Raw genomic sequence first — 16,844 nt, 5'->3', positions numbered from 1 at the left:
ACATTTTGACATGAAACTGACTCTGGATGCTATTCTATCAAAAGTCATGGTAGGATGGTACCTACTCATGTCACAGACGCATGGTTCAAAAACAGCAGAGGGAGAAAGAAAGTATCAAGAAGTACTGCTCCTCAAAAATTGGCTTTACTTTCTTGCAAAAATAGGGAGTTGGCATTTTGCAGAGTTGTTTGGAGGAAAATCATCTCCTTAGGAATGCAGTTAATAAAGACCACTTAAAAAATGCAATGAAAAAAAATTTTTTTCAAACTGAAAAGACTGAAAATTTTCTTTAAATCATGTTACACTTTTTGCGACAAGCAAATAACTGCTCAAATGACCTGGAGTAGAGCTAGAGGGAGCCAAGGAAACTTAAAAAAGTGAAAACATTATGCAAACATGAAATTCAGGACTGGTAACTACCCTTTATCACACTCGTGTGTGTAGTAAAATATAATGAATTACACTTCAGTCAACAATGTAGAGCTACAATTTGGAAATATAGACTCAAATAATCTTTTTAAAATTTCTTTACACCATTGAAAATTAAATACCTTCTTCAGGCATTTTTTTACTGTGATATCTGAATCAGAGAAATTCCTGGGGGCAATTGCAGTCAAATTCTGATACTTAGGTTGTGTTGAGCAAATAAATAGCACCCCATAAAGAACTCTGCCTCCCCAAGGTTTATTTAGAGTTGGATATGCTATATACTGCATAATATAACGCCAGTAAAGGGAGACTTAAAAGGGAATAAAAATACTACTTAAATAACTTTTTACCTCAAGAAAGCCAACACTAAGCCCAGGACTTGGCATATAATAGATACTCAACAGGTAATTGCTAAAATCCATAGTTTCCATTTTTATGTACTTTGTATATCATTATATGCATCCATTATTTTATAAAGCTGTAATCAGTTGATAAAAATGCAAGTTTTTTAATCAGTTTACTTAATACAACCATAGTAGTAAGAAAAATGGTTTCTGTAGCTGACAGTCTTCTCATAAACATTGACATCATACATGACATTTATTAGCCTCAAGATTATGCTATTAAAAATATGGCTCAAAGAATATCTTCTTACATACTTGCCTTTTCCTTTGCTGGAAATTCGTGATCAGAATTAATTTCTATAAATTACTGACTTTTATCAAAGGACATGAAGATTTTAGTCTGATTAAAATTGGTTTATAAGTTGCTTTCTCTTCAGGCTGTACCAACACACACTGGTAGAGAACCTATGCAAATATCACCTTTATATGAAAGTTTCAGAGTGTTTTTGTACAGGAGGAGGGCTATGTCAGTCAATGGTCACAGATTTCTCTTGCCAGTCAGTTAGAATATATGTAGGAGTCTGGTCTATTCAAATTACCATGTTGGGTACTTTTATGAGGAGAAGAAATTGATAGAATGCATAGTCTCTGTCATTAACTTACCATCTAGTTGGGAAGACTAAACTTATTTTATTAAATTACTATACTCATAGCAGTATCCAAGATGTTGCAGTGTGGAGAGGGTAGGAAGGAAGGTTGAACTTGATAAGAAACAGAACAATGGTCCTTACCTTCAAAAAATTGGCCACGTAGCTGAGTGGAGTCAATGGAGTAATAAATATTCCTTGTGGTTATAAATGAGCTTACTGTAAATTTCATACATTTCAGACTTCTAGAATAGAGAACTTTCATCCTTCTTAGGCCACCCTATCGATCTTACGTACTTCAGGAAAATTACTCTAAAAATGTTGAAATATGGCAAGTGCTTGTTTTTAAATTATGTTGCCACCATGACAAGGGCCTTCTTGACATTATTTGAGATATGTTAGATAACCTGAGGATGGTAAGGTTTGGAACCATTATTGAGGAGGCAGATTCTAGGCCTCTGTAATCATGAGACTTTGCTCCATTGAAAAGCTATCAGAGGATTAACATTTATAGTTGCAGAGGAAGATGTTAGTGATTCTTCTAAAGTGAAATTGTTAACATATCTTTTTTGCTTGTTTGTTTTGTTTTTTGTTGTTTTGTTTTGTTTTGTTTTTTGTTCTGTCCCCAAGCTGGAGTGCAGTGGTGTGATCTCGGCTCACTGTAACCTCCCCCTCCTGGGTTCAAGTGATTCTCTTGCCTCAGCCTCCTGGGTAGCTGAGACTACAGGCGCGTGCCATCACGCCTGGCTAATTTTTTTGTATTTTTGGTAGAGACAGGATTTCACCATGTTAGCCAGGATGGTCTCAATCTCCTGACCTCGTGATTCACCCACCTCGGCCTCCCAAAGTGCTGGGATTATAGGCATGAGCCACCGCACCCGGCCAACCTTTCTTTAACTTCAAAGATTGCATTCCGTAAAGATGATAAAGCCCAGGTTCTGGAATAGCCTGGTGAGATATTGTCATGAAAAGTGGTGACAGAGGTGAAAAGAGTTAGAGGGCTGGTAAGGAGAAAGGAAAAAAAAAAAAAAAAGAAAGAAAATCTGATTTAAAAGATCTATATATACAATAGGCATGATGTTCTTCACTTTGAGAATGAGATATTAGCATCATAGGCTTCTTAGAATGCTGAGGAGTCTCTGCAACGACTAAAAAGTTAGTTTGAGGAAACATATTTTGGACCTTTACTATGAATAGAGATGGCTATGAGTCAGTGCTTTTCACCGGCTGCATCTTCCTGCTGAGAGGATCAAGATTATCCCATCAGAGTCAACCAGGAAGCAGATTCTTTGTACTGGATTGTGTATCAAAAATGTGATTGATTCATTTGTCCTTTATTCACTTACCTATTTATTTGTCCAACAAGTACTGACTGAATTCTCACTATGTACACTCTTCTAGGAGCTGGGAATACTGAATAGAATATGGTGGACATATCGTCTCTAGTGTCATGAAGTCAGGAGAGCAATCAGACTAGTAATTGTAATAAGCTGTGTTGAGCAGTAATGCTAGGGAAGTACAGAGGGGTATGGGCACAACTAGCAGATGATTCTAATGTATTCTAGGGGATCGGGAAATGGCTCCATGAGGATGTCCAGTTTAGCATGAATAGGAAATATTCTAGAGAGGGACTGGGAAACAGCATTCTGGATGAAAGAAAAACAGGTAATGAATGAACAAAGGCAAAAGAAAGAGAAGAATTTTGAGGAAATAAAAGAAACATTCAGGATGGCCCCTGACATGGAGTTTGAGAGGGATGATAATTAGAATTGAGGCTGAAACAGTAGGTAAGCCCTAGATTACATGAGTCACTTTAAAGAGTTGGAACTTTATTGTAAGTGAAACAGGCATCAATTGGTTTTATGCAAGGGAAAGTACTAGGTCGATTTGTGTTCATTACAGGGCAATTTGGCAGCTGCGTGGAGAATGCATTTGAGGGGATAGGGAATTAAGTCAGCAAGATTGGTTAGCAGACCACAGAAGTAATACATATGAGATAAAATGGTGGACTCTTCCACAGTTTTGACAATAGGAACGGAAAGAAGTGAAGGAATTGAGAGGAAAAGAGGTAAATAAGCAAGAATTGGAGCTGGTTGTAAGATTTGCTTTAATGAACAAATTTGAATAAGAACTTGATGTAAGATTCAGTAAAAGGAGGAGCAAGGGATTATATTGAAGTTCAACTTAGGAAACTTAGTGGTACCATGATGTGATATTAAGTAAAAAAAAAAAAAAAAAGTTAAAGAAGTTAAATGATTTCACTTAGGGACATAAGTTTGAGATGCCTGGGAGCCATCGAAAGTGAAGAGGCTTAATAAGCAGTCAGTTATACAGATGTGGAATTCAGTAAAGATTTGACCTAGAAATATGGATTTGGGAGTCATCAGCAAATAGATGGTAATTGAAACAATCGGAAGGATGTGATTATCCAGGGAGAATGAAAATAGAACCCTGCAGAACAAAGGTAGTTAAGGAGGAGGGTAAAGGAAAATGAAGCTACAGATGATTGAGAAAATTGACCCGAACAGTGAGACAACAGCCATGAGAGTGTGCTGACTCAGAAACTAAGAGCAAACACTGATTGGGAGGGACGGAGCAGTGCCATTTGCAGCTGTGAAGATCCGGCGAGTTAAGGACAGAGAACTTAGTGAGGTGGATGAGAACAGTTCCAGTAGAGTCGGAGAACAAGTGCCTGTTTATATATAGCACTCCATTTCCTTCCTTTTCTTTTGTAAATCAGATCACCTGGGCTGTGAGCATCATGTGAAAGTTAAGAATACATGGAATTCCAGTAAAGACCTCTTTCTTCCGTAAATTACATGACCTGTAGGAACATTCATTGTGATTTTTTGGAGCTGTTTTTGCTCACTTTTTGTCCTCAGCTTGGTTTAGTAAGTAATGCAGATTGCTTGGTCATAGGAAGATGAAATACTATTTGATTAAGTTGCTGAAATTTTTTTAATGAAAATCTGATGAAGCAAAAGTATTTTAATGCACAAGGATTAATTTTAATTATCCAGACCACCAAAAGCATTATTTCTATTAAGAAAAAATTTTACTTATATAAATGTGATATTCTCAGGAACTTATTTTTGAATTTCTTTGAAAACAAAAAAGCATCTTTAGAGTTTGAGTAGACAATTTTATCACCAGGAAAAGATATGAGTCCGTACATTAGGGGATTATGTGTTACTTGGTGAATAATGAGTACATTGCTATAAACCAAGCTTGTTCAACCCATGGCCCGTGGGCTGCATGCAGCCCAGGATAGCTTTGAATACAGCCCAAAATAAATTCATAAACTTAAAACATTATGAGATGTTTTGCAATATATTTATTTTTAGTTCATCAGCTATCATTAGTGTTAGTGTATTTTATGTGTGGCCTAAGACAATTCGTTTTTTTCCAATGTGGAGTCAAAGGATTAGATACCCCTGCTATAATCTTATAAGGTCAAGATTGTTTTTCTTTTTTCTTTTTTGGATGTGAATGATTAATTCTTTCTTGCCTTGGTTTAGTTTTTGGGGAACTCTATTTTCTCTTTTTTTTCTCCTGATTTTCAAGCTTTGGGTTTGGGCAGTGTTATATTCCTAAAGTATTATAAATAATGGTAGAAAGAGCACAACAAAGAGGGAACAGGCTGGGTACTGTGGCTTACACCTGTAATCCCAGCACTTTAGGAGGCTAAGGCAGGAGAATCATTTGAGCTCACAAGATTGAGACCAGCCTGGGCAACCTCAGGAGATTCTATCTGCACAAAAAATTTAAAAAATTAGCTGGGCATGGGGCCATGCACCATAGTCCCAGCTACTTGGGAGGCTAAGCCAGGAGGATTGCTTGAGCCCAGGAGGTCAAGGCTGCAGTGAGCCATGATCATGCCACAGACTGGAAGACAGAGTGAGACCCTGTCTCAAAACAAAGAAAAAAAAAGTGAAAAAAGAAAAAAAAAGATTTTTTTTTTAAAAAGGAACAGATACTATTATTGGTGGTTTAGATGAGTTGCCCAAGTGCACACTTTTATGAGTCAATGTATTGTTTTCAGTATCTTTAGGAAATTGAGGCAGTGTATCTTCACCTTAATATAACCCGCTATAGGGTAGATTTCTATATAGCATGAATTTGCCCTGCACTCCTCTAAAAGAAGTTTAGGTCTTAGAAGTAATAAATAATTAAAGCACCCTTGGCAAACCATACCATCTTTACCTATCATCATAATAATTGTGTGGCCCCTTATATTTTGAGAACACACACAGATATGCACACACACAGATATATATATATACACACACAGATATATATATATACACACACACACATAGATATATATATATATATCTTTATACACTAATCTTACTTTCTGCCTCTTCCATCTCAATTATCATCAACATGATATATATATATATCTGTGTGTGTGTGTGTGTGTGTGTGTATATATATACACACACACACACACGGTCATGCATCGCTTAAAGATGGAGCTATGTTATGAGAAAATGTGGCATTAGGCAATTTCACCATTGTGCCAACATCATAGAGTGCACTTACACAAACCTACATGGTATAGTGTACTATACACTTTGGCTGTATACTATAGCCTATTGCTCCTAGGCTACAAATCTGTACAGCATGTTACTGTAGTGAATACTGCAGGCACTTGTAACACAATGGTAAGTATTTGTGTATCTAAACATACCTAAATATAGAAAAGGTACAGTAAAAATATAGTATTATAGTTTTATTGGATCACTGCTGTATATGCAGACCAAAAAATCATGTAGCTCATGGCTGTGTGTGTGTGTGTGTGTGTGTGTGTATATATATATATATATACATGGCTGTATATATATATGTGTATATATATACATGGCTGTATATATATATGTGTATATATATACATGGCTGTATATATATATGTGTATATATATACATGGCTGTATATATATATGTGTATATATATACATGGCTGTATATATATATGTGTATATACATGGCTGTATATATATATGTGTATATATATACATGGCTGTATATATATATGTGTATATATATACATGGCTGTATATATATATGTGTATATATATACATGGCTGTATATATATATGTGTATATATATACATGGCTGTATATATATATGTGTATATATATACATGGCTGTATATATATATGTGTATATATATACATGGCTGTATATATATATGTGTATATATATACATGGCTGTATATATATATGTGTATATATATACATGGCTGTATATATATATGTGTATATATATACATGGCTGTATATATATATGTGTATATATATACATGGCTGTATATATATATGTGTATATATATACATGGCTGTATATATATATGTGTATATATATACATGGCTGTATATATATATGTGTATATATATACATGGCTGTATATATATATGTGTATATATATACATGGCTGTATATATATGTATATATATACATGGCTGTATATATATGTATATATATACATGGCTGTATATATATATATACACACATATATACATGGCTGTATATATATATATATACACACATATATACATGGCTGTATATATATATATATACATGGCTGTATATATATATATATACACATGGCTGTATATATATATATATACACACATGGCTGTATATATATATATATACACATGGCTGTATATATATATATATATATACATATATATATCTCTCTCTCATACATTTGTCCTGTGAAATAGGTTATTAGCCCTATTTTATAGGTAAGGAATCTGAAGCTCAAAGAAGGTTAAATTGCATGGGTGTGGGCACATAGAATGTGGTTATAGAGCTAGAAGGTGAGGCTCCCATTCATCCCCCCACTTGTCCCACCCCATTTCTGACAGATTGTTACTACAGCTTTTATGATTTGCAGAGTTTACTTTTCCACCTCTGGGAATTCTACAGAAATGAGAAAAAAAATGTTTCCAAAATTAGACAAAAATACCAGCCTCTGACAGAAATTGAATGCAATTAAAGATAACTAAGTATTAATAATTTATGGACTCCAACGAGTCTGAGCTTTTCTTGCATTCAGGCTTTTCCTAATTGGCAGGAATCACTAACTGGTAGTAGCACTTGGCTCTACATGTTCCTGTTTCCTGTGTGTTTGCCATTAGTGTAAACCTGTGAGATCACGGTGACTTTGTGAAAATTCTCGAGAAAATTCAGTCAAGTCTAAGAAAGGTTTTCATTCTTTGTCCAACTTATCGGGACCACTTAAGATTCAAATTGCAAAAAAGAAATGATTAAAATATTTAAAATACTTTCTATGCAGGTGCCAATGATAAGGTGCTTTTTGCTACAAAAATGCAAAGGTTATACCTAAGTGTGCAGAAAAGAAATGGTGAGGCTGCTGGGAATTCTGAGTCTGAAAATAATGCTCAATAAATACCCATAATAAAAAGGACTCTCACTGGTAATACAGGTCTATGTCATGAAAGTGTGCAAAATTTTGTATGTGTATCTAGTGCCTGCTATGTGCTCGGTGTTGCTCTTTTAAATATATTAACTTATTTGATTGTTATACCAACTCTATGGGAAGGAGTCTGTTGTTTCCCCCACTTCACAGGAAAAACTGAGGCTAAAGATGTTAAAAAACTTACCCTAAGACACACAATGAATATGTGGTGGAGCCAGAATTCAAACTTAGAGGTTTAGATTCGGCACATTATTCTGCCTCTCCAGTAAAATCAGACAGAAAATTCAGTGTCTGCAAAATCAGAAAATATTTGTATTAGTCTGTTCTCATACTGCTAGTAAAGACATACCTGAGACTTGGTAATTTATAAAGGAAAGAGATTTAATGGACTCACAGTTCCACATGGCTGGGGAGGCCTCACAATCATGGTAGAAGGGAAAGGAAGACAAAGGGACTTCTTACATGGCAGTGGGCAAAAGAGCGAATGCAGGGGAACTCCCCTTTATAAAACCATCAGATCTCGTGAGACTAATTCACTATCATGAGAACAACACGGGAAAGACCCACCCTGGTGATTCAATTACCTCCCACCAGGTCCCTCCCATGACACATGGGAATTACAGGAACTACAATTCAAGATAAGATTTGGGTGGGAACACAGCAAAGCCATATCAATACTCATGCCTTTCGACCCAGTGTTTCCACTTGCGGTAATACTTTGCACACATTAGCAAAGGTGTAGGTACAAGAATATTCACTGAAGTGTTATTTTTAATAGCTAAAAAAAATAAATCTATCCGAATGTTCACCAATAGGGGAATGATTAAATCATGCCATAGCCATTATCCTTGGGAAGTGCTAGGTGGCTGATATAAACTATGAGCTGAAATGAGTACTAACATGGAAAAAGGACTAAAATTCGATGAGAAAAAAGCTATGTACAAAACAATGTGTGTACTGTAAGACCTTTTTTTTGCAAAATGTTGATGATAATTGAGATGGAAGAGGCAGAAAGTAAGATTAGTGTATACGGATAGAAGAAAAACAGGTGATAACATGTGTGCTATAAATACTACTGCCAATTACTATCATTGTGGTATGAGATTACAGAGTATGTGTATTTCCAGTGATAAATTTATTCATTTAACAGGTACTTATTGGAAATGTGCTACATACGAGGTTCTAGGTGCTGAGGATGTATATAGAGCTTACATTCTTATTAGAAAAGACAGAAAATTAGCAAGTATATAGGTGAACATTTGAATTTTGATGCACAAAGCCTATTACTTTTATATTAAAAAGATATTTTTTAAGATAACACAAAAAAGAAGACAATTACTAAAGTAAAGTGGTGGCGGGTTCTGTGAAAGTCTACAGCCCTTCTGTTCATGAAAGACTGGCTGTGAGGTAAGAGGCTGGTGGTAACCAAAATAAAGCTGATGGAATAGATTTCATTTTAGATCCATCAGTTCTGACCATGCCCCAAGACTTGAGACATGACTTAGGTAAAAAATAGAAAAATAATATAAACTGTGGGAGGGTTTATTTGTAAGTGTGCATGGAATTTGTAGGAGCCAAATCCGAATGACTGGGTGCTACCACTGATAGATACTGCCTGTGCCTTCCTAACCTGAGAGTACCCCAAAACAGAATTACATGTTTAGTAATCCGTTCTATATCTAAGTATAGTTGGACAGGATCCCTTATAGGAACAGTAAGTATCTCCAGGATAAATTCCTGTAGATTTGCACCTCTTTCCCAGCAAGCTTCCCCTAAGTTGCTTCAGTGGTTAAGGAAAGCTTGATTTTGCTGATTCTACATGCCATAGAGTTCTCATTTTTCCAGCTTTGCTTTTTTTTCAGAGCCAGACCTAGATATCAAGCAATTATTTCTTGTTAAGACAGTATAACTAGGAAATAAAAGGCCTGTTAAAATAAAACATAGATCCCCAAATGTATGTGTCTGTATGATTATGTGTGGATTAAAAAAAGAGTTGATTTGCCATGTATCATCCTCCTATCCACCTTGGATATTTGAAGTTTCATTTCTGTTTTTGAGTATACACACACACACACACACACACGCACACACACACATTTATATCTATAGCCTTACTTCCAAGTATGTGTACATATCATATTATGATATACGTATATATCTATCCCCTCCAATAATTCAGATGAGTATTAACATTTAGAAACTATCAGTTATATTTCCCGTGTTGATTTTTTAAAAGAAAAATCAAGAGGGCAAAAATTAAATACATTAAACAGAGCTGTAGTTGTTTGCTTGTGAAGCAAAGGAGAGCCTGGGTCACTTAAGAAATGAGTTCAGTGGGTTTCCCAAGCTGAAAGCAAAAGTGCTAGAAGAAAATGGAGGAGTTGTTCCATATTAGGAGATTATTTTAAGTGACAGTCTAGATTATTAAATTCTGGTTAGTTAAGAGGATTATAAAGATTCCCATAGGATTGGTCATATTTTCTGTTTTAGGACACAAACATACGGACGCAGTTTTGAAAGAGGTCAAAGAAAATGTCTGATGGACTCAGGGTGATTGATGGCACATTTTTTTTCTTTAATTCTCAAAAGATAACCACATAATAATAAATGCATAAAATCTTGCAGTTTGTAAAGTTCATTAGCTCAGCCATCCTGTTAGGTGTGTACTGTGAAGATGTCTGTTCTACAGCTGAGGATGTGGTAGCCCACAGGTTGGGTAATTTCACGGATTCCACAAACATTTTTTGAGAAACTGTGCCTTGGGTTTAACTGTTTCCCAAGTGGGCTTCAAGGTGGACTTAACAGTTATTATTTATTTGCATTCCCTGAAAGCAGAAACAAAATATTTTGTTGCTTAGTTAGGAAAAAGAGAATTCCTAAATGACCAGTATGAGGTTGGATACAACGCTCTTGCACACACCTTTTCTGATCTCTGAAAACTAGGTTCACATCTGAGCAAACAGCATTGCTATTTTCAGAACTAAACAAGGTCACCTGGGTTCATATTGCAGACTCTTTTATTCTGCCTTGCTCCTTCTACTAGATCTTACTGCCCTTCGTACATTCCAATACTTCTTGAAATTAGATACAAGTGAAAAAAATACTAAAAATGTTTTTAAAAAGCTAGAGATTGCCTTTTCACAGCATCAAAAATTTCAATGACAGGATTCATGTATAAAAACCAAGCACATCTAGAGCCCCTGAAATATTGTTTGATTCATAGAGTTTAAGTTCAGAGATTAATTTTAGAGCCATATCTATATAAGATAGAAACCTGCTGTGTATACCCTGCCTAATTTCATCAATTCTCAGACCACCAGTGCTGTAAAAGACTACTCCACTCTTCTTTTTAAAATCCCAAAATAAAATGAACAGAAGATAAAGCATAGAAAATGTTGATCGGCATGTCGATATCTTTATCTTTTCTCTGCTTGTGTGTTCCAGGTAGGAGAGTTCAGAGCACACGCTGCTGAGTGGACAGCCAATGTCACAGCCGAATTCAAAGAAACCAGGAGGCGACTGAGTGTGGAGATTTATGACAAGTTCCAGCGGGCCACCTCCATCAAGCGGAAGCTCTCGGCAGAACTGGCTGGAAACCACAATCAGGAGCTGACTCCTTGTAGGAGGACCCTGTCAGTGAACCACCTGACCAGCGAGAGGGATGTCTTGCCTCCCTTACTGAAGACTGAGAGTATCTATCTGAATGGTTTGACGCCACACTGTGCTGGTGAAGAGATTGCTGTGATTGAGAACATCAAATAGCCCTCTCTTTAAATAACCTTAGGCATAGCCATAGGTGAGGACTTCTCTATACTCTTTATGACTGTTGCTGGTAGCATTTTTTAAATTGTGCATGAGCTCAAAGGGGGAACAAAATAGATACACCCATCATGGTCATCTATCATCAAGAGAATTTGGAATTCTGAGCCAGCACTTTCTTTCTGATGATGCTTGTTGAACAGTCCACTTTCTTTGATGAGTGGAATGACAAGCAATGTCTGATGCCTTTTTGTGCCCAGACTGTTTTCCTCTCTCTTTCCCTAATGTGCCATAAGGCCTCAGAATGAATGAGAATTGTTTCTGGTAACAATGTAGCTTTGAGGGATCAGTTCTTAACTTTTCAGGGTCTACCTAACTGAGCCTAGATATGGACCATTTATGGATGACAACATTTTTTTTTTTTTTTTTGTAAATGACAAGAAATTCTTATGCAGCCTTTTACCTAAGAAATTTTCTGTCAGTGCCTTACCTTATGAAGAAACAGAACCTCTCTAGCTAATGTGTGGTTTCTCCTTCCCTGCCCCCACCCCTAGGCTCACCTCTGCAGTCTTTTACCCCAGTTCTCCCATTTGAATACCATACCTTGCTGGAAACAGTGTGTAAAATGACTGAAGTGATGATGCCCGAAGATGAAATAGATGCCAAATTAGATGGACATTGAAGCAACACTCAGCGTTGCCTAGCGTTAAAGGCACTGCAGAGAAATGAGGTGCAGAGGTGGCCCCTCTGAGTATTTATTTGACTCAGGTACCAGTGGTACATATATACAGTGTGATTATGACCAGGCTGGTAAAATTGGCTGCTCCCAAACAATCCCCTTTTTTCCTGGCAGTATTTGGAATTTATCATTTATTAATAACTATACATTTTTAAAGGCAGAAGAAGAAAATCTATCTATCTATCTATCTATATAATGACCTGACAGAAGAAAACTGTTAAAAATGGATATTATTGGAGGGGATTTAAAACAGTGGGTGTGAATTATCATTCTGATGGAAAGAAAATAGCAAAACAATGTGTTACAAGTATTTGCTAATAAACAGTATACTGCCAGCTTCTAATTGCTTTTTGATGTATGAAAGGCTTATATAATTTTCTTTTCGTTGGGTGGCTTTTGCCAGATGAGAGGAGGTGGCACAGTGGTGAGTGCAGAGCACAGTCCTAGCCTTCTGTGGGTGTACTTTTGGAGTTGTGACTTGGCTGTGAGGGCAGAAGTTGAAGTTGGGATCACTGTGACTTTGCACATGGAAAAATGCAGATTGCAGGCATAATTCATCTCTGACATTAGAGAAAAAGCTGTTATAGCACAATTTAAATTTTGAGAGTTTGCTGTGTGTTTTTTTTTTTTTTTTTTTTTTTTTTTTACATAAAAGAGGCTGATTATTCTTTTTAGTTTAATTTTATATCCTGTAATTCTTTGGATGGTTCCAAGATTCAGAAAAAATTCAGTAAATGCACCCCGTAAATTGCTACCCTTTCCTTTATTTTCATACTTAGATCTGCTGTACATTGTATATATATATAATTTTTAAAATGCAGAAAGAAAATAATTTCCCTAAATATAATTGCAAACTGATTTCTTTTACTTTTTTTGTGTGTGGGGGTGGGAGCTGTATCTGAATAAGTGGCATTCAGATTAGGGTCTTGAAAAATAAACCCAGAATCTTTAAAAGAAGCAAATAAACTAATAGATGCTTATTTTCCAAAATTTAAATTTAAGCTAGAAATGTAAATATTCAATTAATTTGTTAAAAGTACTTTTATAAAGTTAAAAAAAATCCAACCAAAATTTTAGAAAGTCAGGCTCTTTTAGAAAGAAAGCTACACCCATTTCCTCAAATAACTGTTCCGAAAATTTATATGGTGGAATGCGCCATGTATAAACTGTGAATTGTATTGACAAATAAAGTTTGTAATTAAAGTCAGCATTTTCTGAGTCTCCTGCTTGCTGCTGAGAATTTAGATATGATCTAGGTAGGTAGAACTCCAGGATGTTACTTTTCATGCTGAGTTTTTGTCACTCCTTTATTCAAAATATTTAAGAAATATTTTGGATGCATTGATACTACCCTTGCTAAATACATGCAGACTGTTTTCCTCGGTGGCTACTCACTGAAACCAAATATACTGAAATTCATTTTTGAAATAAGATATTTGAAATCGCATATAGATTCAAGATTGTTTCTATTATATTACCATATATTTATGCCACATTTTATCATTGTTAGACCTTGTCTTGACACTGAAGTAGACTGAATGCCTAACACAGGTGCCTGAATGTGTTTTTTGTAAGAAAAAGACAGTTAAGCATCCTGGTGGTATTGAAGTCTAAAGAAGGTAGTTACCAACCGATCTTCTAGACCTTATACCACAAATGTTTGGACTACTTACCTTGTTCGTATCCTACATAGATTTATTGATTAATTTCTAGGCAATTTGATGCTCAGTAAGTATTCTGAAACTAGCCCCCAACATTATCCTTAGGATTAGGGGAATTTTAAGAAAGTGTGTATTATATGAACTGAAATCACTTTTATTTTCTCAAGTTTTATTTTGTTTATTTCTTGTAGGGAGAAACTTGATAAAGATTTTGACAAAACGTGGAATTTTCTAGTGAGTTCATTTTTCCATTAGGCCAGTATAAGAGTGAGTAGTTTTTCCTGGAAAGATATTTGAAAAAAAACTACTAGACCAGAAAGTATCAGGGACTCCCTAATCTACATCCCTAGATATAGATTTTAGAATATGCTCTCTATCCAACCTTACAGCCGCTAAATGTAAAAGTGGTTCTTTTGGAGTTCTTTCAATTTCTTACATAGATCTATATACTATGCTGCACAGTTCATGTGACACACCTTGTTTTCCAATAGTATTTCACTCTTGTAATGCAGAAGAAAGGAAAACTTCTGAGGCCAAGAGGAAATTGAATAATGTGCATCTTGGCCTTCAAAAAAAGAAAGAACCATGTGTAGGGCTTTGTTTATTTCTCAAATTTTAAGGAACACATGACATAAAAGACCAAATCCCATCTAATTCTGTGTCAAAAATCAGTAGAATTATTTGACTCTTAAAGCTTAAAGTTCAAAGAGACTTAGGGAAATTTTAAGTGGAATACCAAAAAACAAATTTAGACATTCTGAAGATTTGAAATAGCTGTTTATTCCTAAGAATTAGAGGTCTAGATCAACTTGTCTTTCTTTTTTTGTTGTTTTTAATTCTTGCTGGTCTAGTAAAGCCGTAACTTATTTGTGATTTGCATTTCTTATTAAACTGTAAGTATGACTTTGTTTTTATATAAACTAAAGGGTTTTTTTATTTGAACGTTCATAACTCCATTACAATTAATGTGTGGTATTTGCTTTAGCATGAGTTTACTTAAATTTCCTCCCATAGTGAAACTGGCCAGGTGCGGTGGCTCACACCTGTAATCCCAGCACTTTGGGAGGCCGAGGTGGGTGGATTACTTGAGATCAGGAGTTCGAGATGCAGCGGGCCAACATGGTGAAACTCCATTTCTACTAAAAATACAAAAAAATTAGCCAGTTGTGGTGGTGCATGCTTGTAGTCCCAGCTACTTGGGAGGCTGAAGCAGGAGAATTGCTTGAACCCTGGGGGCGGAGGTTGCACCACTGCACTCCAGCCTGGGTGACAGAGCAAGACTCCATCTCAAAAAAATAAAACTAAATAAAATAAAATAAAGTAAAATTTCCTCTCATAGTGAAACTGGCCTTGCATATGCTCATGTGTCAGTTCCAAGATAGAACGGGATAACCTGGTTATTTCTGACAGAAACATTTGAGGGTAACGTATTGTAGTTATCTTAATATAGGGAAAGCTTCATAAGCTCCACTTGCTTTCTTCCTCCCCCAACCACCTCAACGACCCTCTCAAAGATTTTCCCTTCTTGTTTGATACATGATACTTCCCCAGTCATAACTCAACTACCCCTTCCTGAAAGACAGGGATTGGTTTCATGGAACAGGAGTTTTGGTCTTGCTCTTTTGTTTTGACTCGATTCCGTTCACTAAACCCTGGCTTTTACAATTTCTAATATTTATAAAACTGTTTATTGTTTTCCTAGTATTAGCTTTACAAAATGTTTTCGTTGTGTTAGGCTTGTCTCAATTTACAACTATTTTTTCTTTTTATCTGGCATTCCTTGTTAAAGTATTTTTGTATAGTCACCAAAAACTCACTGCCTAGTCTTTATTCTGTTTATTTTGAACCTTTAGACTTGGATTTCTTGCTCTGGATTCATCAAGCTAACTCACATGGGTATCTTCAATTCTAAAAGGGACCTCAACAGAACCAAGACTCTTTTATAATCTTTCCCCAGACCTGGCCTTCTTCTGGTATCATCTATTTGAGCGGATGGCATGACCATCCCTCTGGCTGGGCAAGTCATCCTTGATATCTTCTTCTCTTCCTCAACTCTGTCTCCACTTGTCACCAAGCTGTTGACTTGTAACCTAAATATGTTTTGAATTTGTACACAGCCATTGCCTTAATCCAAGTCAACACCATGTTTTCCCTTCACTCAACTGCTTTTATATCATTCTCTTCTTGTCATTGATGGTAAAGAGTTCTTTTTAAATTTGCAAATTGTCTACAAGGCCTCCTTCTAATTAGTCTACTTTATGCCACCCTCTCCAGACTCATCTTGTATCCCTCTCTACCTCTCTGAACCCCAGCTCCACTAGATTTCTCCCTTCTGTCACAAGGTTGTGTTGATGTTGTACGTTTACCTAGAATGCTCACTCTCTTTTTCCTCCTTAACCTTTTTCACCTAAAAAACTTCTATTCATCCTTCAGAACCCAGCTACACTATCACTTTCTCTCATAAGCCTTCCTTAACACCAATTCAGGTAACTTTGTGATATGCTCTATAAAACCTCTTTCTTTCCTTCAGTTTATGATTAGATATTCATAACTATTCTTATTTATTATATGTCTCCATCACTAGAATGTAATTCATTTGTTTTAGCTTACTATTTTATTCCCAGATACTAGCAGAGTACATAAAATAGGTGCTCGATAAATACATGATAAATGAATGAATAAAGATAAAAACAGGGATTTGGCTGTTGTAAACATCTGAAGTTTCCTTGTGCATAAATAACTCAAATTTTCTTAGCTCTGCATTTATATGTCTTCTTCCACTGATTACTAGTAAATGAAATACAAACAGCAG

The 16,844-nt window shown here is 35.8% G+C and overlaps 1 protein-coding gene across 3 annotated transcripts in view; it reads left to right on the top strand.

Moving 5' to 3' along the window:
* Window positions 1-13,574, top strand: part of KCNK2 (potassium two pore domain channel subfamily K member 2) — a 160,648-nt gene extending 147,074 nt beyond the window's left edge. For all 3 annotated transcript variants that reach the window (XM_054520442.2, XM_054520439.1, XM_054520436.1), the window contains exon 7: window positions 11,318-13,574. In XM_054520442.2, coding sequence (XP_054376417.1) covers window positions 11,318-11,635 — 318 coding nt within the window. In that variant the 3' untranslated portion in view covers window positions 11,636-13,574. The remainder of the gene's footprint in view (window positions 1-11,317) is intronic.
* The last annotated feature ends 3,270 nt before the right edge of the window (window positions 13,575-16,844 follow it).

This window comes from Pongo abelii, chromosome 1 (genome assembly GCF_028885655.2).
Source record: "Pongo abelii isolate AG06213 chromosome 1, NHGRI_mPonAbe1-v2.0_pri, whole genome shotgun sequence".
Lineage (NCBI taxonomy): Eukaryota > Metazoa > Chordata > Mammalia > Primates > Hominidae > Pongo > Pongo abelii.
This window is presented reverse-complemented; position numbering and strand designations above follow the sequence as displayed.